Source organism: Rhodamnia argentea, chromosome 4 (genome assembly GCF_020921035.1).
Source record: "Rhodamnia argentea isolate NSW1041297 chromosome 4, ASM2092103v1, whole genome shotgun sequence".
NCBI classification, from domain to species: Eukaryota; Viridiplantae; Streptophyta; class Magnoliopsida; order Myrtales; family Myrtaceae; genus Rhodamnia; species Rhodamnia argentea.
Window position 1 is genome coordinate 1,943,639 of NC_063153.1, and position 24,769 is coordinate 1,968,407.

A 24,769-nucleotide genomic window follows, 5' to 3' on the forward strand; every position below is an offset into this window, starting at 1 on the left:
AATCTCACACGCTGACGGTTACCCGTCGTGTCTCATTATTCTTCTTGTTCTTCTTCTTCTGCCCTTTTCACGACACTAGTTTGATACGGCTTCACAAAACCCGAAAGGCCAACAAAAAAAAAAAAAAAAACAGGGTTTGTTTTCATCAGGAGAAATAAATAATTACCTATTATATACCATGTCAAAAATTAGGCATGCCGTCACAATTAGTGCATCTCCTTTTCAATTCGTTAGATTTTAACATAGTAACTCAATTTATTCCGATGATCAGTATGAATTGACTCTTTGTTGTTATTTTTATTAATCGATGATGCAAATGACTTTTCCTTTATAAACGAGTATACTTTTGGATCAAAACTGATCAAGTATAGATAAATTGCTTCCACTACAAGCTTACTTGACCTCTCATAAAGTGTCCTTGAACTACCAAACTACTCTGAAATCCCAATTTAACAAATTTTTATGAAGCTCTTCACAGGACATGCAAAACAAATATCTTACGGTTAACAATACCTAGCTAATGCCCCCCCCAAACAAAGAGCAATGAGCTTCTTCCCCCTTCGACAATTATTGCATTTTCATTAACAATCATTCTTAAAGAAATATTCATATGTTGAATCATTTTGTTCTTGTCAGGTTGGGTCTATCATGAATGATTAAATTCCTCTCCTTTCAGAGGAAATGTGCAGCACCATTCCAAAGTAGCTTGAGCAGAACTTCAGGAAAAGATTTGCCTCTCGAAACTCTCAAGATCCAGCTACATTCACTGTCACAATCTCCAATCCCCTCTTTGCAATTCCAGTCATTTGCAGCAACAATTCCCAAATCTCCTTAGCAAAACAGCAGCTGAAAGCCCTTGTCCAGGCCCGCCCAGGATGTACTCTCGGCCAGCACCCCCACGGCAAGAAAGGCCCAGGCCCAGCTAATTGGGCTTATTATATTCTTCCCAACCTGATTTAGAACTATTATAAATCGGTAATATTCAAGAATTAGAGCTACACTTCATTTTGGAAAAGTTGAATGTCAAGTCAACATAAACCCACTTCCCGGGTAGTTCACAACATAAAGTGATAAACCTACATGAGCATTCAACACTCCACAATACATAGAAAAATAATCAATCTCACAAATAGAAAACAAGCGATTTAGTCCTTGAAAATGTGACATTGACGCCATCTTGAGTTTCTTGTATATATTATTCTTCACCTCTAGAATCTCGTGCTATCAAACACCCAAGAAAAGAAATGCGAATAGTGAAGTAGAAATGATCTTAATATACTTGAATGTAAATATATATCAAATCACTTGGACTATGATTGTCATTTTCTATTTTGATATGTAATTGTAAATACATATTGAATCCACAAACGGTAAGCGAGCCAGAGTCGGGCCAGGCCCTATCTTGAAGCCCGACCGAGCCTAAAAATTTCGATCCACCCCGCTAGGGAGAGCCTATTTTCTTTTCCAGCCCTATAATTTGATGGTTGGGCGTATGATCGAGTCTAATCTGGATGCGGAAACTTTATTTTCCAATTACGAACCAGGTCAAAGCATCATCTTGATACAAAACACCGGGTGAAGGAAAAGTGAAAATAACTCTATGAGGCAGATTACATGGTTGGATAGCTTCACGGGTTTCGGATTAAATCTCCAAGAAAGCTTCTAATCTATGGCTGGAAGCCAACCAAGAAGTAGCACTAGTAACATATGAGACTTTACCATGAATAGTTGATACTGAGTCACATACAAATTCTAATCTTGGATGTCATTTAACATTGCCAAAGCGGAGTAGATGTCCCATTGCCACATAGGTGCCCTAACATGGGGGGGGGGTTGTTGGTTGGTGGGGTGGGGTGGACTATCAAGATCATGCATTATTTGCCCTTTAGTCGAGCATCGGGACCCGATACCGGATCGATTTTTAGGCAGTTCAATGAAACTAGTAGATTATTAGTAGAGTGAACAACACAGACTTTAATTTTACTATATTAATTAAAATTAAGTTTGCATTTAAGAAATGAAAAAAATATAATGGTGGATTACTAGGTTTACATTTATGAAATAAGAAAATAAAAAAATTAGTTGGTCAAGTTTGGGTAGTCTACTTTCCTCCTAGAACTAGAAAATGGATTGAAAATCTCCGCTTCCAATTTTATGGAATTGAACACCGGACCGGCGCCCTCAAAACCCGGTTCGGTCAATCCGTCTTTCTCACTCCTATCTCGTACAAGATATTCTTTTACTCATGCCACAAATAAGGTACCAGCTTGCATGAGACTTTTCAGTTTTTTATTTGAAGAAGATTGAAATATTTTGAAACTTTCACAAAATGTAATTTTGGACCAAGATATCCACAAATTATTTTTAATATGCGTTTCGAAAATCCTGTGGAAAAGTTCTAAAAATAAAAGAATTCAATGGGGAGAGAAGACATGCGGAATTTGAGCGACAAAATACTTGGCAGTTGACGTATCGGGCAAAATTCAATTCTCAATCATGTATAAGTTGACTGAATGATGTAGGTTCCTTTGTATTCAATAAATTCATTATGCACTTATTAAACATCTTATATGTTCTATTTTACGAAGATCAAATATATCGGGACACGATGACAAAATACTTGGCAGCTGTCTCTTCATCGCTTGGGCTGCCATGAATACCTCCTCTAAGTCACTATGGGGACTATCCCTCTCTCGATGCCGCCGCTCTTCTGCTGGTTCCTCCGGGACATGCCTCCTACCTCACTATTTTGCTGGTTACTCTCCCATCCAGCATTGGTTTTTTGGTTAACGGGTCCCCATACTTGGTTGGCCGTATTGTGTATAGTGTAGTCAATTCTAAAGTTAGAGATTTTTTTTTTATTCTTCATATGTTATTTTGCATAGCGTCAATCGATGCTCCAATAATTCTGTTTCAGGCAATAAAATCAATTTCTCGGTTTTTACCACGTAACATTGTACCTAGCAGAGTCGATTTTATTTAATTTTATATGAATAAATATCTAGTCATTCTACATTTCTACAGAGTGAATTTTACCACTTATTATGTCAAACATGATTAGTTATTTATGATACATAGTGCTATGTTGATTTTCAGCAAACGGGACAAATTAAAAAAAACTTTGTCCCTATAGTATCGCTGCTTTTTTGAACAAGCCACGTACTTTTAATTTTTCTAATCAAATCATTCAAGTCCATCCGCATCCAAAATCTAGCTGAGTGGTCATTGGATGACGCCCGAGTATGACATGGATGAAGTATTGCCTACGTGGACACCCTTCTTGTGACATCCCGTATTCTAACTCATTCTCGAAGTTTTGAATGAAAGAAATGTCTCATTGATGTATTTCGATCGAATCTCACTCAGAATTGATCCCTCTTGAGAAGACTAACCAACCGAAAATGGCTGCCTAGGAATCAAGTACGTGGACCTAAGAACTTGATCCTGGATTGATTCTTTGGGCATGAAAATTGTCGTGAGAATATTTTGGACCAATACGGGCCGATCATAGAATGATTAAGGAACGATTTGGGTAATACCCTACGCTTGGATCACGGGTGATTCCGTTTGATCTCGTGTGGGTTCCAAACGTCCCTAAATTATTTTCTAACGATCATGTCCATCAGAACTAGTGATTGACCATCGCAATTGAATGACAACCAAAGTTGCTATGGCTCGAGAAATTCTTAAACGTGGTATTAATCACGGGTCGATACCCGTAACTCCTAAAAACCGCTTGTTAGTTTAAGATACGCCGAAATTTCAATTGATCGAGATTGATCGCGAATCGGGCTTCGGAATTTGACGTTGGACCTTCAGGGGTTCCAATAATTAAATTTTGGACGTTACCTCATCCGGAGTACGATTTCTTCGCGGTTCGCCCAAAGGGTTCAGGAAAATAAAATTTGGACTGGAAATGGGAAAATACTCATTTACCCTTGGGAAATATTTATTTTTCCACTTTGGCCAAAGGGCATTTTGGTCAAATCACTCCCATGGCCGAAATTTGACTAGTCAATATTGATGGAAATTACCAACTTGCCCTTCTTGACTTTCAAGACCAAAATATCCATCCCAAAAAAATATCCTAACCTTTATTAATCAATTTTTTTGATCATCTTCTTCATTATTAGCCTTTTTTTTCTCTCACTACACTCTCTCTCTTCCTCCTTGGCCGAACACCCTTCACCACCACCATCACCCCCGGAATTTTTGCCAAGCTGCCGCCGGCCACCCCCTTGAGCCACCGAAGCTATGCCGCCACCATGAGCTACCCGGAGTCGGCAGATTTTCATGGGTCAAAGCTGGCCGAGAGGAACCGCCGGAGCCGCCGCCCGGATCAAAATTTCTATCAACTTTTTCACCGAGGAAATTGCTAGATTTTGAAGTAAGTTGGTTTCTAAACTTGGATTAGGTAACTAGAATGCTAATGGAGCTTAGATTGAGTGGTTTTGGTGAAAATTTTATTGGATTTGTTCTTAGGCATGCCTTGGCTGAAAATGAAGATGAGAGAGGGGGAGAATTTTGTGTTCTTGAAGTGAATAGTGATCCATGATTGGATTTGGATGGCCATGATTTAATCTTGCTTTGGGTGCTTTAATTGGATGGCTTGGATTAATTCTTGCTTTATGAAGATTGATCACATGGCTAAGATTAATTGTGGTATTTTTATGCTTTAATCCTATGGTGGAGATTAAATACACGTTAGGATATTTTATTCGTACGGTTCCAATTAATTGCCATGTTAGAATAATTTAATTGTGTGGTATGTATTAATTGTACGTTAGCGTAATTTTGATTGTACAATGCATATTAATTGCTACATTAGCAAATTTTAATCGTATGACATAGATTAATTTTTGTGGTAGCATAAATTGATCGTGCGGTCCAATTGGCCGACGACTTGAGTGTGATTTAATCGAGTGGTCCCGATTTATTATTTATTCAACGTGAGTGAATCACGTGGTCCCGATCGAATATTTATTCAGTATAATTAAATCGAGTGATCTCGATTGAGCGGTTGGGGAATATTAGAAAGATCGTGTGGTCCCGATCTTTTATTAGAGAAAATTGGTGAGATCGTATGGTCTCGATCCGCTAATCGGGAAATTTAGCAAGATCATGTGGTGAAGATGAATTGATCGGGAGGTTTATATGAGACCGTGTGGTATATGAAGGGGTGATTGAGGAATTATTGTTATTATATGATCTTTATGTGGAATAATTGAGAGGAAGTGTGGAATTTTACCCTGAAGCGTTATGACGCGGGGTTCGTATTTATAAGGCCATATATTTTGCCTTGAGACGTTATGACGCGGGCCCTATTATTATTTTACCCCGATGCGTTAAACGTGGGGTTCCGTGTATTATTTTATCCTAAGGCATTAAATACGGGATAATAACTTGATGTGTTATTACGCGGGTCCGGACTATATAATGGCCCGAGGTGTTATTACGCGGGTTTGTCCATATTTATGATAGCCCGATGCGTTAAACGCGGGCTTTGAAGTAATGTGGAATATTTATATTACACCCCGAGGCGTTAAATGCGGGCATTGGAGTAGCGTGGAATTTTTATGAAGGTGTAACAAGTTTGGAGAATGAATGACATGTATCCTAGAATTTATTTGATGAATTATTGATTGTGAAAGGAATTGATGAGAATTGCTGGCTCGTGACGTGTCCGGATGCATTAGCGCCCTGATCTAGAATTAAGGACTTTCTTACTGAGATTTACTCTCACCCCATCGTGGGCTCTCCTTTTTCGGACCCTCCGCGTCGACAATGAATGATCCGCCTCGTAGATTTGGGATCCCCCAAGACATGGAGACGGTAGTGACAGAATATCCAGTGGGGGAGGATATGGTTTATTATAGGCACATTACTACCATCCGGGTGGACGTAGGGGAGCTTTTTCGGAAGGCCCACACGTATGTGGTGTGGACTTACCGCTACGGGGATTTGTTGGTGGGTCTGTTGAGGGGTTTTGATATTCCCTATGATGGAGTTAGGGAATGGGACCCCACTAATGTTGCACCTCCGGATGGCGTAGTGATGCACCTTGATGCTGGTCCTGAAAACTCGGAGCCCAACCCGGAGGTTTTGGTGCTAGAAGAGGGTGGGGAGATTGTAGAGCCCTCTGATGCGGAGCAACCACCCGAGGTTAATGAGGATGAGGAGGCAACTGTAGATTCTATGACTGATGGTAGTGAGGATAGGGCCTAGTGTAGTTAGCCCTTGACTTTTGTTGAGTGTTTTTATGTTGAGGAAAGTTAGGCTTCGACCACTAGATATTTTTGTTATAAGTGGTCATATGCTTGTACAGTGGCCTCTGAAGCCTTATATGTTTGAGAGTTGTAACATTTATGTATATATATACAAAAGTTTGTTTTTACCATCCCAAGTTATCGTATTGTTGTTGGTTTTTATACGGGGATTGGTTTCTGCTTCCACAAGAGTTTTTGTTGTCCTTGGATCCTGGATAACTGTACAAAGTCGTGGCTAGAGGGGTTGTTTGCGAGCTCGTAGGGTTTGGGTTGTGACACTTCCACCGTTAGTAGTGAATGGACGGAAGGATGCCACGGCCTGTTTGACCAGTTTTTATCTTAGGCCCTATTTGGTTCTGTATTAGAAATGAGCATTGGGGTTTTAAAGTCCCTTGGCCGAATGCAAATGGTGTTTGACTACTTTTTTAGCTCACTTTGAGGAAATGCAATTGCATCTCAAATGCTCTCTAAATTCCTTTAACCCGAGATACTCTGAGCTAAAGGACTTTTGCGAAATGCAACTAATTTTTTTTTTATTTAAACTTTGTCATCTTCGCTTGTTGCCACTAGCCCGCCGCCCGCCTGCCGGCCCCCGCCTCCCCCCCCGGCTATCGCCCGCCCGTCGCCACCTACCGATCGCCGCCAACCAATGCCTCCACCCACCGCTAGCCGCCGACCGCCGCTTTTTTTTTTTTTCTTTTCAAAAAGTAAAAATACTTTACAAAGTTCATTTTTCACCAAACAACATTTACGTCAAAGTTGCTTTTTAAATGTGTTTTTAAAATACACCTTACCAAACACTACTTGTATTTTTAGCTCAAAGGTATTTGCATTTTCTCAAAGTTCCTTAACTAAATGCTAAACTAAACAGGGCCTTAAGCTAAATCTGTGGCTGTGCCATGACATGTTTGACCAGTTTTTGCTCCAAGTTGATTATGTAGTTGTCCATTAAGTAATATTTGTTCCACGTGATGGCCACATCAGCTAAATTTGTTTTTATGTGGTACCAAAGAACTTTTTTTTTTGTTTACACAAATCAAAGGAAGTTGATTAGACGATTTATGTAGGTAGAGGGACTTGAATAGTAAAATTAAAAGTACGGGACTTGATTAGAAAAGTAGTAATCTAATATGGACAAAAGGTAAGAGTTTTCCTTTAAAATACTTTTCTATTTGAAATTTATGACAAAAATTAAATGAACTACTGTCCATCACAGGATTATTGTACATATTGTATTTTACTATGAATCGATGTACATATCAATTCCCTCTACACTTATCAAATGTTGGATATGTCCTATTTTACAACGTATAAAGTAACAAATTGAATTTATCATTAATTTTCGATTATCATTTGACACGATTTCTTTCTTACCATCTTTCAAGAAATTTCCATTCCTTAGTTAAACATAAATAACGGTAATATATTCTGTTACATGTTATATTATAAAAAAAAAAAGGAATTAATTTTACTATCCATATATGATTGAAGCATATTGATGTTTTTATAATTAGTCAAATGTCTCCAAAGTTGAGTATACTTAAAATACGATTTTACATACTATTTCTTGTACATCTTCTATTACTTGTATTTCTTCTACTGTTTTCTCTTTACCTTATTAAAAATATATTATTAGAGAGAACAGACTTTTTTTTCATAGAACCATTAAAAAACTAGTTAATGAGGTAACCAATGTTCACTGCCAGTGCGACAATTTGAGAGTATATCGAGTATTCTAACTAACGATATTTTCTGACCAAAAAAAAAAAAAAAACTAATGATATTCCTTTTCCTTTTGGAAATATTATTCTAGAAGGTGAAAGCAAATAATCTTATAGGTCCTGCTGCCCTTAACACAGACAGTGCAATGACTGTTATGTTACATTCTTGCCTAATTTGATTTCGTAAATTTAAGTATGTGCAATAGTAAGTTACACAAATCATTAACTCATTGAAAACATGAGGGCTCATATCTATCCATGTTTTACTCTTTTCATGGTTTCAAGTAGTACCTCCTCCAAGTGCACCACCCATGGCTTCAATGGCCATGGTTTCCCGTTTTCCACTTTTGACTTTGATTTGTTAATGGTCCTTGGAACATTGAAGCAAGAGAATTCTGTTCACATTCGCCAACCTGGCGGTACAATGAGGTTGGTTTATAATCTGGTGCACCGCAGGATATACAAACTTACAAACAGCAACCCACATGATAATTTGCATTAGCCTGGATGTTCACTCAATGTTGAAGAGATTGTTTTCGCATTCACAGAATCGTCAAAGAAACAGACATGAAATGAATGATGAAATTGAAAGAAGCGGATCAGATGACTCGAGCACAGTCACCCACATCACATATCAATACTGCTGTTTCTTGGTTCAGTTTGCTTGCCAACTTAGGCTGGCGCTTGGAGTACTCCCCCCTGACAAATGATGCAGCTTCCGCGGCTTTATGGGTGTCAACAAATGCAAGACAGCATCCTCTAAATCCAGCACCACTGAATCGTGCCCCAAACACACCGGGTGCCCTAAGAAGAATTTCATACAATTGTATGAGCGGTTCAGCACCTGAGCAATTGGGACACTAGGGTCAGTGCTTTATAAATCTGGGCTCAGAGCATATTAAGATCCAACATTATCCCCACACATGCGCACAAAGAAGAATTTCATACAATTGTATGAATCGTGCCCCGAACACACCAGGTGCCCTAAGAAGAATTTCATACAATTGTATGATCGGTTCAGCACCTGAGCAATTGGGACACTAGGGTCAGTGCTTTATAAATCTGGGCTCGGAGCATATTAAGATCCAACATTATCCCCACACATGCGCACAGGAGGCTGAACCTATTAAGGGAGCTCCTTCATATTATTTGATCAGCTACATCTATTTGAGTGAAGTGGTGAATAATTGACGAGCTGTTTCAACGAGGCAGGTCAAGACAATGAAAGAACAAAAAGCATTGAGGGTTTCAAAGTTTTCGTAAAATCAGCCATGTCAACATCCCCCATTTGCTCCCTGATGTCTCATCAAGATTGGAAGCCGGAGCCCAGTCGTGGCGAACACATACCAAAAACATAAAAGTAATTGAAATGCCTTTAGAACTTGTTAGGTAACAAAAGTAACTAGTGAGGAGGATGGCAAGAAAATGAGAGTTACTAGTCCATCCTCCTGGACTAGTATGGCCCCAAAATCCAGCAATGTTAACTATATTAAGCACTGCAATCGAGCCACCAACTCCAAACTAGAAAGGCGATTTGCATTGTTCCCAGTAAGAAATATGTCAATAGTGACAGCAGCAGCAGCAACACCAACAATGCCAACTAAAGCCTCTTTCCAGATACCATCGTAATTTCACCAAAAGAAAAAGAGTACTCTTTGCTGTCAACGTAATTCCTATCGGCTCATTCATCATGAGTTCAGAACTGTATCAGGCAACTTAATGCTGCTGGTGAGAATTAGAAACATACCGCATTCATAGTTCCGAATTGAGCTTAAACCGGATGCTGAGATAAGCTCTCCGAATTTTTCCATGTCTCCTGAAGCCCAAGTTTCAATTCCTGCAGTAAATGTGGTATGTCTGCCTCTAAGCTTATACAGCATATGAACAGGAAATCAAGACGACACTAGAAATACATCCAAAAGAAATAGAAAATTGTTTAGGATTGTGATACCTTTCAGAACGCGCATATTCTCAGAAAAATAATGCTCAGCTCTTTTAGCTAGGTTTGTTTCTAATTTATGCTGCAGGAAGAAAATGATGTTTGTAAAGTTAATTGGTAAATGCTAAATGAATTTCAGCACACGATAGTCCCTTAACATTAGCACATTTTGAATATTTCTTTTTTCTTTTTTGAAGAATAGGCCTGGGATATGTGTGGAGTCAAAGCAACTGTTCGATCAACATATAATGAACTAAGGTATCTAATATATTCAACTTAGTTCCAGTAGATGAGCACATCCATGTGCAAACACGAGCTTTGTGTAGAAAGGAAGGTGAACAAAACCGTGAGACAGGTTACATTACCAAACAAACAGTAGACATTGATGCAGCCAAAGTACCTTATAAGCTTCATAAACTTCAGGATGAACTGCTTGGTGAGGATAAACACATTAGCCCAGTTTTCTAATCATTAAAAAACTAACAATCTTGACGAGTAGTTAAATACTTGCCATCAGACAGGACAGGTTCCGTTTTGCCATTTCCAGAAGCACTGTTAATTAAGAAAAAGTAGTATTACATATTGGACAAAGTATCTTGCAAACAGAGCATATCTAGGTGATGAATTTGATGTTAAACGTGTGATTAGCTCATACGAGCTGTCATTCCAACAAGGTTCCAAATAATCAGCCTCGCAAGAAAATTCAATACCCATCCACAACACGAACGAATGGCCAATCTATTGATCTCATAATCTGCACCGCCTCAGTACATGGTACTATATCGACCAATACCAATAATAAAGGCCAAATGACATGGTATAATTTTGTGGGACTATTGCCGATTGATGTAAAAGTATAAATATTGGACAAATACCTGTCTTAATATTAAATATTGTGACATTCTCCTTCATGCATAAAACTAGAACATAGAAACTAATTATTTTGAGGATGCAAATAAGAGACCTAGATTCATTTGAACGTATAACCTCTTGCCCTCACATTGTCCCGACAACCATTTTCCCCAAAACTTCAAGTTGGAAAATAGATATGCAAAGTACATACTTTTTTAACCCTCATTATGTGTAAGCCGGACAGGAGATACCCAAGAAAGATGCTTTTAGATATCCGGGATCAATATTGCAAAAGAGGGGAGATATTGATGAGGATGTAAGCCATAGAATCAAAGCAAATTGGATGAAATGGCGTAGTGCATCAAGGTTTTTGTGTGATCGCAAAATCCCTCTTAGGCTAAAAGGAAAATTTTATAGAACAACAAGAAGGCCCGTAATGCTATGCGGAGCTGAATGTTGGCCAAGACAGAGGCAACATGAGCATAAAATGAGAGTAGCGGAAATGAGAATGTTAAGGTGGATATGTGGTCATACAAGGATGGATAAGATAAAAAATGAAGATATTCGACGAAAAGTTGGAGTAGTACCAACGACGTAAAAGATGAGAGAACATAGATTGAGATGGTTTGAACATATTCTTCGAAAATCCCTAGATGTTCCGATAAGAACAGAAGTTTGTTACCGAGAGCATGACATGAAGAAACGAAGAGGTCGGCCGAAACTTATCCGGAGGAAAGTAGTAAAACAAGATTTAATGAAGTGGGAAATAGATTGGCGTATAGTTTGTCTTAGGATGGAGTGGAGGAAAGCTATTAGTATTGTGGAGGGGTAGAATTCCTATGTTCCAAACTATCCTTTTAGTCCTCTCTCTCTCTCTCTCTCTCTATATATATATATATATATATATATATATAAATATATATATAATTATTTTTTTTCCTTCAATCGGTCTTGCTTTTATTTTTATTTATTTTTGGCTTCATCGACCGCCGACCCCAACTAGTTTGGGATAAATGTGATGTTGATGCTAATGTTGTATGTGTAAGCCGGACCTCACGCACTAATAGCCTGTTTGTCTAGACATATGAATAAGCAGAAACTAATTCTTTGCTTTCCCGGCAAAATCTAGAATATTTGTCAAAAGTTAAAAAAAATTATATGTGGATAATCGAAATGTGAGTATCATGAAAGTTTAAGGAGTTTTGGACTTGGAAAGGCCAGAGTGTGTGAGCTGCATATAATGAAGACTATTAGGAATGATCTGGATCATTTTTTGAGGAGGTTTGTGAGTACATGGAAGAGGGATCCTCAGTGCTTCATTCAATGGGGGGAATGCGGGTTAAAGATAGAGGAAGGCCTAAAAGAATGAAGACTACTAGGAATGATCTGGATCATTACGTGCTTCATCAACGGCAATGCAGGTTAAGACAGTGAGGAAGACCTAAAAACAAGCGACTATTAAATTAGATCGAAATCAGTGAAAACCTAATACATAATTAAATGAGGTGGAAAAAGCTGATCCATTTACCAAATCTGACTTCGTATGCTAAAAGCTTGTTGGTTGTGGTTGGACCAAAAAGGTTGTTGACATATCATAGACTCTACATATGACACTTGTGCCAGAGATACAAGGTCGATATCTCCAAGATCCCACAAGCTTCATGGCTGTACCCACCCATCTTTCACCCGTAGCTTTGAGCAAGTGACTATGGAAAAAAATACTAAAAGTGCTAATCTGTGTGTTGATTTTTCAAGCCCATCACCATAACCTCTAAAGATCCATCACACTTCATTGCTGTACCCATCCATCTTTTATCTCTAGCTTTGAGCAAGTGATGTGGAAAACTACACAGAGCAAAACTGTGTACTGATCAGGGCCATCACCATAACCATGCAATGTGACACTACAGCTGTTGAACAACATCACGCACTGCATAAGCTCACCCTAGGCTTATGTCTGAAGCATGTGAAAGATAATTCAAACTGTACCCATACCATACCCTCTAAAGATCCAACACACTTCATAGCTGTACCCATCCATCTTTTATGCCTAGCTTCGAGCAAGTGACATGGAAGACTACACAATGCTCTAATCTATGTGCTGATCTTTCAGGGCCATCACCATAACCATGCAATGTGACACTACAGCTGTTGAACAACTTCACACGCAGCATAAGCTCACCCTAGGCTTATGTCTGAAGCGTGTAAAAGATAGTCCAATCTTCATATGGTTGGCCTAATTTTGGCTTATTATGGCACATGATAAAGTAAATCTAAAAATTCTTTGCAATCTTATTCTAACTTGATAGGAGGAGATTATAAAACAACAGGATAAACCCAACAAACAAGATATGTTAACATGGTTGCAAGTGCACTAAGAATGAGGAGCCACACTCGGAATAAACTAAAATAGGGCATTACTGACTGGAACATGGATTTAAACCCAACCTATAAGCGGGCTATTGGTGGAGGGAAGATTACATTGTGTTAAGCCATAAGACCCCTTACGCAAGTGATGTGAGATAACAGCATAGCCATAATTAAGTCCTTAACAATTATATCAGACCATAATTCATGTTGTTTTGGACTTTCTCCAATATCCAAATCAGTTTCATAGATATTGACTTTGTCATTCACCCATGTAAGATCTCACATTCACAGAGATACTGTTCGCTTGTGTTAAAAGAAGGATATTTACAAAAGTCATCATTTGACTTTCCCCTTAATTACACTTTGCACCTACTAGTCTAAAATCCTACAACTTACAACTTCTAGATGAAGACTTCTCATTTTGCAGCATGAAGTTCCAAAGTAATATAGCACCTTCTAGCTTCTAGAAATAGCAGTGTTTTTTTCTAAACATGCAAAACATAGGTTGCTCGAAAAATCAGACGCAAAGTGTACGGTTTTGAAACCAGAGGGAAAAGCGTCAAAATGGGGAAAATTTATGATGTTTTTGTAAATTTCCTGTATAATTAAATTATCTTCACATAAGAACATCAACCACATGTAGGCATATACAACACAATATGATATAGATAGATATATGACCTAATATGCAACACAGCTACTCAACATTGGGTGAAGATATCTCATCCAAAGTAGATGTGAATTACCTGTTTCCAGAATAGTGAGTAATGAAATCTCGTCACAAAATTGACCCAAACATTGCTGAGACAAGTTTTTATCCATACATCCTATTTTCACATCAGCTTCAATTATTAGATAATCATTCAAGCTCAAAGAGATTAATTTCGTCCCATATTTGGGAGCTGGATGCAGTCTACTCTTTCTTCAGAAAGTTATAGGCTGTTAATACCCCGAGCTCTATTGAGGATACATTTCATTGCAAGATCTCGAAAAGTAGGACATTTGAGGTTAAAATTTATTATGACTTATGAGGTTTTACGTCCTAGTCATGTGATGCAAAAAAAAAAAAAAAAAATGGAAGGTTAAAGCTCCATTGCTTTCTTCACCTGATCAGCATCTTCAGCAAAAGTTATTGTGCATGAAAACTTAGGAAGTCATGGCTTCAACATTGTATATTCGTGGTGTTGCATGAGTGAACAACAGAGCAAGAAGAGTTCGGAATCTATGATTCAATCTATTAACCCTTTGTGAAGTCACCTCTTCAATCTAATATAGTGCTTTGATAAAATGTGATCTTCCTTGGTCATATCACACTCTACATTTGCTGGCGAAAGTACACAACGGGCTCAAAATCGAGAAGAAAATCCAGAGATTTGTACCATCAGGACTCGAGAGAAACAGTCTAGAGGATTTGACCTACAGAACCTTGTCTGTTATATAGTTTTAGCTTCATTTTTTTCTGGTTTTCTGGTATGTTTCTGCATTATCTATTGTATACTTCCTGTACACTTGGACAATCCTCTTCCTTTTTACAAATAATTTTTCACCTATAAAAAAAGATGAAAAAACATGCATATCTCAGCAAAATCTCATCACCATATTGATCATTCAGATTTCAATTTGTGGAGGAAAAAGTGAAATCTTACTCCAAGAGAAACTTTGCAGCCTCCTGACACTCTTCAACACGGCGGTTATACCCAGGATTACTGGTCAAAGCTTGCTTCAAGCCTGAAAAGGCCAACAAGATTTTGAAAGCTTTTGGCACCAAAGGAATGTCCTTTTGCAACTTTGAAAAACAAATAAGCTCATGTTTTTTAGTCTGCACGAGCAATACTTCACTCATCAGAAAACCAATCTTCCATACAGATAATTGAAAAGCTTTACATCCTAATTCATCTACATATGCAGCATGGGAAAACTTCATATGGACAAGACATTAAACTAAAAGGACATCAATAGTTCTCAGTAGAAGCCATCAAACATGTGTATGAAAAAAAAAATGAATTTCTATTAAAAAGAAGTGTTATCGATGAAGTTCAGTACAAGAGGAGATTAGTCAATCGCGTTATGATAACTCATTTGCCATTGGAAACAATAAGAAAGTTCATGTCACCATCTTTGTGTGATGGAAAGGTCACATACTCCCAATTTTACAGAATTAATGCTGAACATGCAAATGGAGACACACAACAATGAGAATTGCAACAAAGTAAATCCTAAGCAGGTAGTAAGAGAGGTGCAATATGCTTAAGAAGGTGGACTATAGCCTCTCAATTAGCAGCTAGAGGGGTACTGTGGCTTTTACAATGCGTTCAGTAACCCCTCAAGGTTGCAACACCTCCACACTGGCACCATCTTCCAACAACTATTAAAAAACTGCTGCACCCAGCTTTAAGGCACTGCATCTTTCAAACATACATTACCGAAACGAACTCTACTTCTGACACTTCACAGGACAGTACAACAGCCACACAACCACAACCAGCCAAACAGACACCAAATCCATGGTAATCTAAGTTGCTGAATCAGTAACAAGTTCCAAACTATATGTTTATAAAAACAAAAATGGGGTCTACCATATGGCTTATCTGTTTGTAATAACATAAAATGACAATTTACAAGAACATTACTGTACACTCAATATATGCTTGCACTGACTATAGTCCTCTGTTCATACAATAAAAACTCTTTCGATAAACCCCTAGCATGAAAGATTATTCACAGGCATCCACGAATTAACCAACCATACCTGCTTATTCAGCCACCTAGTTTAGATTGCCTAGCCAAATTATAGAGTTCCACTAAGCTAAAAAGGCTATGATGCTGAAGCCTATGTGTGGATTTGAAGATATAAACTTACAAAAGTCTCCATTCAAGATAAACGCAACTTGCTAGAGATCAAAACAGTTATAAAAAAAAGGTTCGATCAGCATCACAAAATGGAGAGTTTCCAAGATTTGGGAATAGATTATGCATGCTTAGTGGTTCACAGATTACACAGAGATTATGGAAGAAGCTCGCAGACATGCAATACTCATTCACTTCAACCAGACAAATCATGAACTTATCATTTATAGCAAAATTTATTCGTTTACAATTACTAGGTCAATATGGCAAGCTTGCAAATATTATGACCGACATTTAAAATGACATGCAGCATATTATGATGGATTTCATTTCTGGCTAGCCATTGACCTGAAGTGTGCATGGTGTTATTTGGATGATTGTGCGTAAACACAATAGTTCATTGCTCACAATTTGCAATACACACAGAATCTCAGCTGCAACTCTATCACTAAAAGATTTGGACACCACCTTATTACATTCCCTACATACCTTAACATCTATGGATGGCTTTAATATGATAGAAGGAAACAACTTTGCATGGCTAATGGCAACTCATGAGGACAGCCAATACTCACTTCGTAACAATGTGTTTCCACAACAACAACAAAGCCATTTCCCACAAAGTGATATTGGCTCCATAGATCCATTGTGTGAAGATAATTCTACAACTCTTTGTGCATTGAAACATCCCCACTTTACCTTGCAATTCATGGAAGTGAGACAGCCATGACTTGATAGTAAAATAGCTGATTGATCCAGTATGCCATTCTTAAGGCCCAAATATTCATTTTCAATCAACCTACATGGAAAGGAAACTATGAAGAGCTCCATTGATCAGCGAAATACATGGGCTAGATGATTTCAAGAAGTGCACTATTTCATAACAAAAAAGAAGAATAAGGTATCAACTACAAGTAAAATTTCGCCTCGTTTAACATGTAATAAATTTCCAGATAGGTTTAATCAATTCTCTCTTCCCATTACTCACCATACTCTTTTTGAATACATTTTCTTTACCATACATTCTTCTCCTTAGCTTTCCCCTTCATTACTCCAGAATTCAACTTTCCACATTGTGAAAATCCTTGATGAAAGCCATTAAAGGTCGCCCCATTTTCACGCTTTATTATGTAATTGCTAGTCAAAATGGTTCTTTACATCTCAAAATAAAAGTCTTGCTTAAAACAAAAATGATCCTATATGGGGAGATGCAGGAGCATAATCCTATTTTAATAGTTAAAATTGTTTTTCTTCTATATTTAGTCTATTCCTATCGATTAGATTAGCAACTAATCATGCGATAGTCACGCGATTTTTTAATTAGGTTGGATGATTGAGATTAGATGTTATATAAATAAAGGGTTGAGATCGTACTTCTGTCTGTAACCCTAGTATAAATAGGTTTTAAGTCTCTTTTATCGCTAGCTTTTCCCTGGTCATAAACCTTATTTTAGCCATCTTCAATTCAACTCTATTTTAGCTATAGTTTTCTTAGTTTTGCTATCTTTTGCTTCTCTGACTACGTCAAACTGGTGTCACAGCACCTTGTTAGCGTTTTTGCTACATCGAATTAGTATAACAGCGAAAAAGGTCCTAGCTTGTTTTTAGGGTTTTCATTTGACACGATGGTTGGACATGGAAGAGGCAATGAAGCCCAACAAACAGAGATCGCTGAGATGAAACATATGGTTGACGACTTGAAATGAAAAAGTTATTAAGTTGAGGAAAAATAAAATGGCAACATTAACAAGTCAAGGGAAACTGTAGCTGTGCCAAAGGTACAGAATAAATACGTTCAAGTATGCAATATGTAGTGTCTAAGAAGTTTGCAGTGGCACCTGTCATACTCTATATTTTCTGCAGGAGACATGAGCAAATTATTTGCCCTTTCAAAAGCCAACAAGTAAGCAATTCCCACCTATCAAACACAGAGCCCTTACAGGTCAGGTAAAAAGCTCTTTGAAGGAGAAGTTTAACCAGGAAAATAACAACAAAGACAGCGATAATTTCCTTAAAGGCAAGTTACATTCCTCTCATTGTCAAAGTTCAGCAAACAGTTTGAACACTACCAGGGTCAAACAGTTGAGATATCCTTTTACTTATGGCTTCTATAACTGGACCAATCCATTAACAAGAAACTGAAGGGTTCGTACACTTTATCAGTAGAAAATTACATGCTAATACTTTTGGCATTTACAAAGAAGGAACCAGTAGAAAAGAAACGAGGGAATACGGTCTTGTAGCCATAAGAACAGAATTACATTCCGTGACATTCATAACTGGTTATATTGCAGGTCGTTAAGCAATCACAATGGCTCAAAAACTTCACCATCATATAGGAAAAAAAGCACCACAACTTCCCCAATCAAGAGCGCAAAAGGAGATATTTACTCACAGCAGCAGAAGAGCTAAGGCCTGAACTGTCAAGGCCCTTAGACCCACAAATGAATCCAATTATACCCTGAAAAAAGTCAAATTGTGTGATCTTCCTATGAACATCAAATGCGTCAAATCATCATACATGAAATAACCTTGGTAAATTTTTCAAGAAGGTAAAAATGCAGCAAACAGCTTGGGTGAAGTTATGTAATCTAAACATGAAAGACCATCTAATACTTGCTTCAACGGGTATCTTCAGAAGCCATTTGGGACAATATATCACTCTGCCATATTCCAAAACCCTCTGAAACCATCTGGGCACCTCGCTCTTTCCCTTTTGACATGATTATTACTAAAAGAAGGACTTATGTAAGTTGAATGACATTTCTTTGCTTGAGTAAGGATCTCCAAATTATCAGAATCATATCCTTCAAGAAGAAACCATAGAAACCAATAAGGAAGAAAAGATCAACTACAAACCCCTAACAGAGTTTATCCACACACAACCTAACAACAGTGTGATCACAATATAAATATCACTCATACATAGGCACTCCTATAACAACCAAACAGACCATTAAGCCTCCTTGAATCTAATTTAACCATTGTTTCAGCAACAAATGACCCTTTCAATACCTTCTATGGTGATTGCACAGACAAAAAAGGAATACCTAATTATAACATTGCTATATGAGAGAGAGTGATTCAGATAACTATTTAAGTGATGCAGAAGTACTTTAGCAGTTCCCTCTCTTCATGCCAATTTAAGTTATCCATGAAGGATATATAACATCCCTAATTGGTTATTGTTGCGTCCAGTATATATTTCCCCATAACTTGGGAATTTACCGCATACTCTAAATGTCATACAGAGGGGTCTCGCCCCTGATGACCTGATACCCTTCTAAAATTTTACAGTCAAATTTGTATGAGTCCTTCGCATATGATCCACTAAATGTTCCTTTCACAATAAATGATAGAAACATTTATGTAGAAATAGTTCTAACCTGAGAAAGACGATGACCTCTACTTTGCAGAGCATATTGAGCTCCTCTTGCATAATTCCCCCAATCACAGTCTTCATGTTGTGTGGAAGAACCATTTGACTGTACCTTCAGGTTTGTTCCACTCATAGGTTTTGGGTGCTGAATTTCATCAACTCTGTCGATCATATCCAATCAATTGAACTTGAACAGAAACTATCGCATGATCACATGCACGTAAATTTTTCCATCAAACTAGACAAAAGAAACAAAAATCTAAAAATCATATTCATAGTTCTCAAAATGGAGAGCAAAAACAAGTCAAATCAATGAGGCCCTAAAATTTTGCCATTACATTATTTCTAGCAATCCAGCATACAAGGAGGTTCCTCAGAAGCTCACTTCTTTCAGGAGTACAAAAAACAAAAGTGTGGTATTATTTAGCAATTACTCATGGAACTGCATACTTTTCAATGAATATAAGTAACAAATAACATAATCCAATGATAATTCATTGATTGATCTGCATCACCGCCCTCAATTTTGATACAATATTTACTCAACTAATAAAAGGGAAAGTTGACCACTGAAATTTTAGGAGCAGTATTCCTTAAAGATTTGTCAAAAAGAAAATCACTTTTGAAAGACCTTGTCTTCATAGAATATTAGAAACAGACTAGATGCCCATCTCAACTGGCATAGGCTGATATATTCACCATTTTATCTCCTTTGCCAGCAGGTACAGGATGCTTTGCAAGAAAGCTAAATAGTTAAAGATCTTGTGCACAAATACAGCCTTAAACCATTAGTCCATCTGTCTGCACCTCCCCACCCCCCAAGGAAAAAAAATTCCATGTGTTCTGCGAAAGATCTACATAATTAAGTATAAACCAAGGCAACATATATAGAAACTGGCAACAAGGAAAATCAAGATTAAAACTTATTGAGAATGACCTGTTGATTAACAGGATCTTGATATGATAACAAGTTTTACTTCTGCTATCACAAGTTAAGGAAAAGGCTTGCCAGATTGAAGAGCACTTAATCTAATGTTGTTTATAGCATATAAAGTTCAATATCACTGCCCTTAAATGTGCTCATTAGTTTGGGACTCTCTCGTCCTACAAATGCTATGTAGATTTAAAAAGTACCTAAGACAGAATCTCAGGTGCTTTTTATCCATCTCCATGCTCGTATTAACCCTTATATATGAACTAGTTAACAGCATTATTAATCAAACAAAACAATGCGAGATCAATCAGATGAATTTGAACTAAACCATCTGTGTGGCATATGAGATCAAGCACTAATGGGAATGAAACTAAAAGAAGTCCACGCCGAACTTCTACTATCGATAATGACCTGTTAACTACCGGGACCTTGATAATCCCAAGTTAAGGAAAAGGCATGCCTAATTTAAGAGCTCATAGTCTAACGTTGTTCATAGCATATTAAAAACAATATCACTGCACTTAAATGTGCTCATTACTTTGGGAATATTGTCCTACGATCAATATGTAGATTTACAAACACCTAAGACAGAATCTCAGGTGCGTTTTTCTCCATCTTCATGCTCACTTTAACACTTAAAAATTGTACTAGTTAGAAACTTTATAAACGAATTGAAAGAATGTGTGATCAACATCAGATGAATTTGAAGTAACATCTATGTGACCCTTGAGATAAAGCATAGATAGGAATGAAACTAAAAGAAGTCCATACCTAAACCGAACTTCTCCTCTGAACTGTTCAGAACGTAGATGAACCTGAACGACATTTACACATTCAGTTAATGGAAGTAGATCGATGCTGTCACATTTAGAATAATAGCCATACTATTACACTCAATACATCATTGTCTGCACAAAAGCCAAAAAGGACATAACAATAACAACTATTACAACAGCAACAACAACAGCATGTAAGCAAGAGAAACCTCTTAAACGAAAATTTAGATTCTAAAACGAAAACAATGCATATGACATAGCCAAGGACAAAAATCATGTGCAAGTAGCAGGACATCAAACAAAACCTCAAAACCATATTAGAGCCAGAGGGATCTCATAATTGCAACACAAATTGTGTTTACACATGGTAATGAGCAGAGCCGAACATTCTGATGCCTCTCAAAGTTTAAACTGGAAAGTGCTTGAACAATTCAAAATGTGAGCTTATACCAGAAACAACCTTATGGCATTAGTTAGCATTGTTAGGCTTAGCAGTCCACGTACTAGAGTAAACTGAAGTTGTTATAGGCAATTTTGAAGCCTTCCTGCTGAACAAGTGAGCTGAATACCTAACTTATGATACATCTTGAGAAGCTTTAGTAAGTTGCCTATATCCTCAATATAGAGATGTCTCTCATGTGATTGAAGTTCCTCTTTACCTTCAATAAGCTTGAATTTTGGATCTTTTGTCTTTCTTTTAAGGAATTACAATAAGAAGCGACGGGTTCTAAATCCAAAAGAAAAGCAGTATCAAAAGTCGGAACGTTACTCGAACCAATCTCAAGCTCGGTGCATGTGTCCATTTCCCTCTACAATTTATTACCTTTTCTGCACATATTTATAAATCCACTGATAATGGCCATACTTCTATTTTCCTTGCACCTAGACAGTGGCATTAGAAAACTCTTAAAAACTTATGCATTCGTCTTATGCCAGGCCCATGCACCTTTGTCGGCTCATCTAGTTCAAGACTTCAAGAGAATATTTGGAGATGAACAATAATTTAAACATAAAATGTTGAATTATAACACAAAGAGCAATGGAAGGGAAATGTAAGCAGACAGGCCATGGTTCCCAGGTTGCAGATTCGTTTTGATCTACTTAGCCATTATGGGTTCCATCTAGGATCTACCATGCTTTTCCCATTTCTTTTTCCCTATTTCTTTAATTGATAGCTAGAACACCAAATAATTTTTTGTGGGGCTATGGTATGAATGGAAGAATGCAGATTAAGTTCAGTTGCAATATTCACCTTCTCAGCTTGGGTCCCGCACTTTAAGATCAGTGAAGCACACAAATTACATGCTTAGCCGAGAAACCTATAAATCATATGTCACACATCATACACAAAGGAGATCTAGTGCAACCTTCACTCTCTAAACACTGGAAAGAAAATTGTTATAGTGGTGCAACGTAAGGTAACTCAAAATCCGACTAGTATGCTGGCTAATACTCACAGCAGTGAAAAGAAATCAAGATGTCCTGTGTGACCTCAAGTTTCACATCATGCAAACTAAAGCTTAGCACTAGTCGGGTTATGATAGCTCAACTTGTCACTCTTTGTTCCCTCTCATATGTCGTCACATGACTCTTCTTTCTCAACTCAAACATGTGAATTTCCTGAAAGTTCTTGAAGCCAAAATCAGACAAAACTCTTATGCTTTGTTTGGAAAGCCATAAAATGGGGAAGGAAAGAAATTTATAGGAGAAAATTTTAAAATTTCCTCAATCTATTCTCACAAAGTTTCAAAATTTTCTTTACTTTCCACCATAATTGTCCTCACCTCTGCTTTCTGTCCTTTCCCAAATGGAGTGTTAGCAGCCATAATTAGCAATACATACAGGATGCTCGTTTCCATTCAGTCTGCCATGACTAACCTTATCCTGAAAGTCTAGGATACTTGAACTTTTAGAGCTGCTCTAAGTCCACAAGTATATAGAGATAACAAATACCATAATAAAAATATCCACTTGGTGATATAACTGTGCAATTTACATCTAAAGCCAAAGCATTTCACTTCTGTAAGAGGATACAAGATATGTTTTGTTGCTCTAAAGTTCCAGGTGCATAACTGATTTACGTAACATATAAATGCAACTTAAAACTTGTCACCCACAGAAATGTCTTAAAGTGGCTAACAACTCGAGAGGTATTATGGCAAATAGATGTATCAGAAGCTAAATAGATCACCATCAAGGAGAATTACGCACTCTTCCGCTATAGTGAATCAGATGTTACCTGACTATCTCCGGAAGGAACAAATCCAAGAAGTATTCCTTTGTCAATTGTCATAGCACAAACTGTTCCACCCTACAAATTTCATTGAACATAGAGGCAACAGGCTTGTTCATATTCACGAGCAATAAAAAAAAAAACAGATGTTATCTAAAAAGGACAGGAAATTAAGAAAAAGTTGTATTTCTGCTGATGCAAATAAAAAATCAATGCCCAAGTAGAGGGTCTCATGCAAACACTATCTAGACAACAATGTGGCAGAAATAAGACAAAACTGACCTGGTGATCTATATGAGCTCCCAGGGGACAAATTCTATAAGGAGATACTACAACTTGAACTTCATCTGTTCTTTGGCCAGCCATTTGAGAAACAACATTGCGGATGTAGTTCAACTGCAAAGAGATAAGATTACATGGAGCACAATCCCCTAAGAATTTTGACATTCGCAAGACTGACTACACTCTTCTCAAGATGGTCAAAAAGAGAGATGATTTTCAACTAAACACACAGAAGATCCACGAATATCCCACTGACGCACTAAAGAAATCGAAGCAAACCCCACTGTAATTTGGCTTTTTCATCGATCTTTCAAGGCAATGAGTAGGCAACAACGATACTACTCCCTTAGATCATCCCATATCACAATCAACCATCTCAAAAGTAGCAAAATATCAGACAAAATGACGCGATAAGGACGCCTAACACGCACAGACTATCTTCTACTTCAAGGAAAGGAAGAAAGAGACCAGGTATCATCCTTTGATTTTCAAGCTTTCATGGGCATTGCTGAAAGAACATTACAGCAAAAATGAGAACAGGATTAATCAAACAATGCTGGTCGATTCATCGGCATTCACGAGCTGCAGAGGAGATTTAGAGAACAAGGTGAAGATGCCCAATACGGACAAACCATCTTCTACTTCAAGAAAAGAGGAAGAAAAGAGACCAGGTATCACTCTTTGATTCTCAGAGCTTTGAATGGCATTGACGAAAGAACATCACGGCGAGATGTGGACCGGATTTGATCAAAGGGAAGAACAATTCTAGACAATGCGGTTCGGCATTCACGAACCGCGGAGGAATTACCTGCGCATCGGAAGGCCAAGACAACTCGCCCATCTTCCAGATCGTCGTCCGAAACTGCAGCAACAGGACAATGAATGTGAAGCAGAGAGTTACATAAACGGTCTCTGTCCGCGACGAACGAGAGAGAGAGAGAGAGACTCCGCAGCGAACGAGAGAGAGATGTAGTAACGGCAAAGAAATCAGAAGCAATGATTCAGCCGGTGACGGTGGGTAAGGGGGGCAATCATCATTTGAAAAGAAGAGGAGGGGGGAGAGAGAGAGAGAGAGAAACTTGCGCTGGTCGGAGACGGAGTTAAAAGGCCACGATTTTGATAAGACAGGGCTGACAAATCTGCCTGATCCCGCTGCCGATCCTTTTTTGG

At 37.8% G+C, this 24,769-nt stretch overlaps 1 protein-coding gene and 1 long non-coding RNA gene across 3 annotated transcripts; one reads left to right on the top strand and one right to left on the bottom strand.

Annotated features, from left to right (window-relative positions):
* Nucleotides 1-8,366: 8,366 nt before the first annotated feature.
* LOC115754630 (galacturonokinase) lies at nt 8,367-24,769 on the bottom strand. 2 transcript variants are annotated; one of them, XM_048277505.1, is made up of 15 exons: nt 24,187-24,369; nt 24,075-24,132; nt 23,600-23,713; nt 23,324-23,395; nt 21,080-21,123; nt 19,382-19,535; nt 18,391-18,456; nt 17,834-17,913; nt 16,695-16,794; nt 14,795-14,967; nt 10,438-10,478; nt 10,327-10,355; nt 9,939-10,008; nt 9,735-9,824; nt 8,367-8,831 (listed from the first exon to the last, which is right to left on the bottom strand). In XM_048277505.1, the coding sequence occupies exons 2-15, from the start codon at nt 24,075-24,077 to the stop codon at nt 8,587-8,589; spliced, it is 1,281 nt and encodes a 426-aa protein (XP_048133462.1). In that variant the 5' UTR covers nt 24,078-24,132; nt 24,187-24,369; the 3' UTR covers nt 8,367-8,586. The 2 variants fall into 2 exon arrangements, with proteins under 2 accessions (XP_048133462.1, XP_048133461.1); XM_048277504.1 differs by lacking the exons at nt 24,075-24,132; nt 24,187-24,369 and adding an exon at nt 24,408-24,769.
* Nucleotides 11,769-22,474, top strand: LOC125314655. Its single transcript, XR_007198114.1, has 2 exons — nt 11,769-11,810; nt 21,787-22,474. It is a non-coding gene; the product is annotated as an uncharacterized LOC125314655 (long non-coding RNA).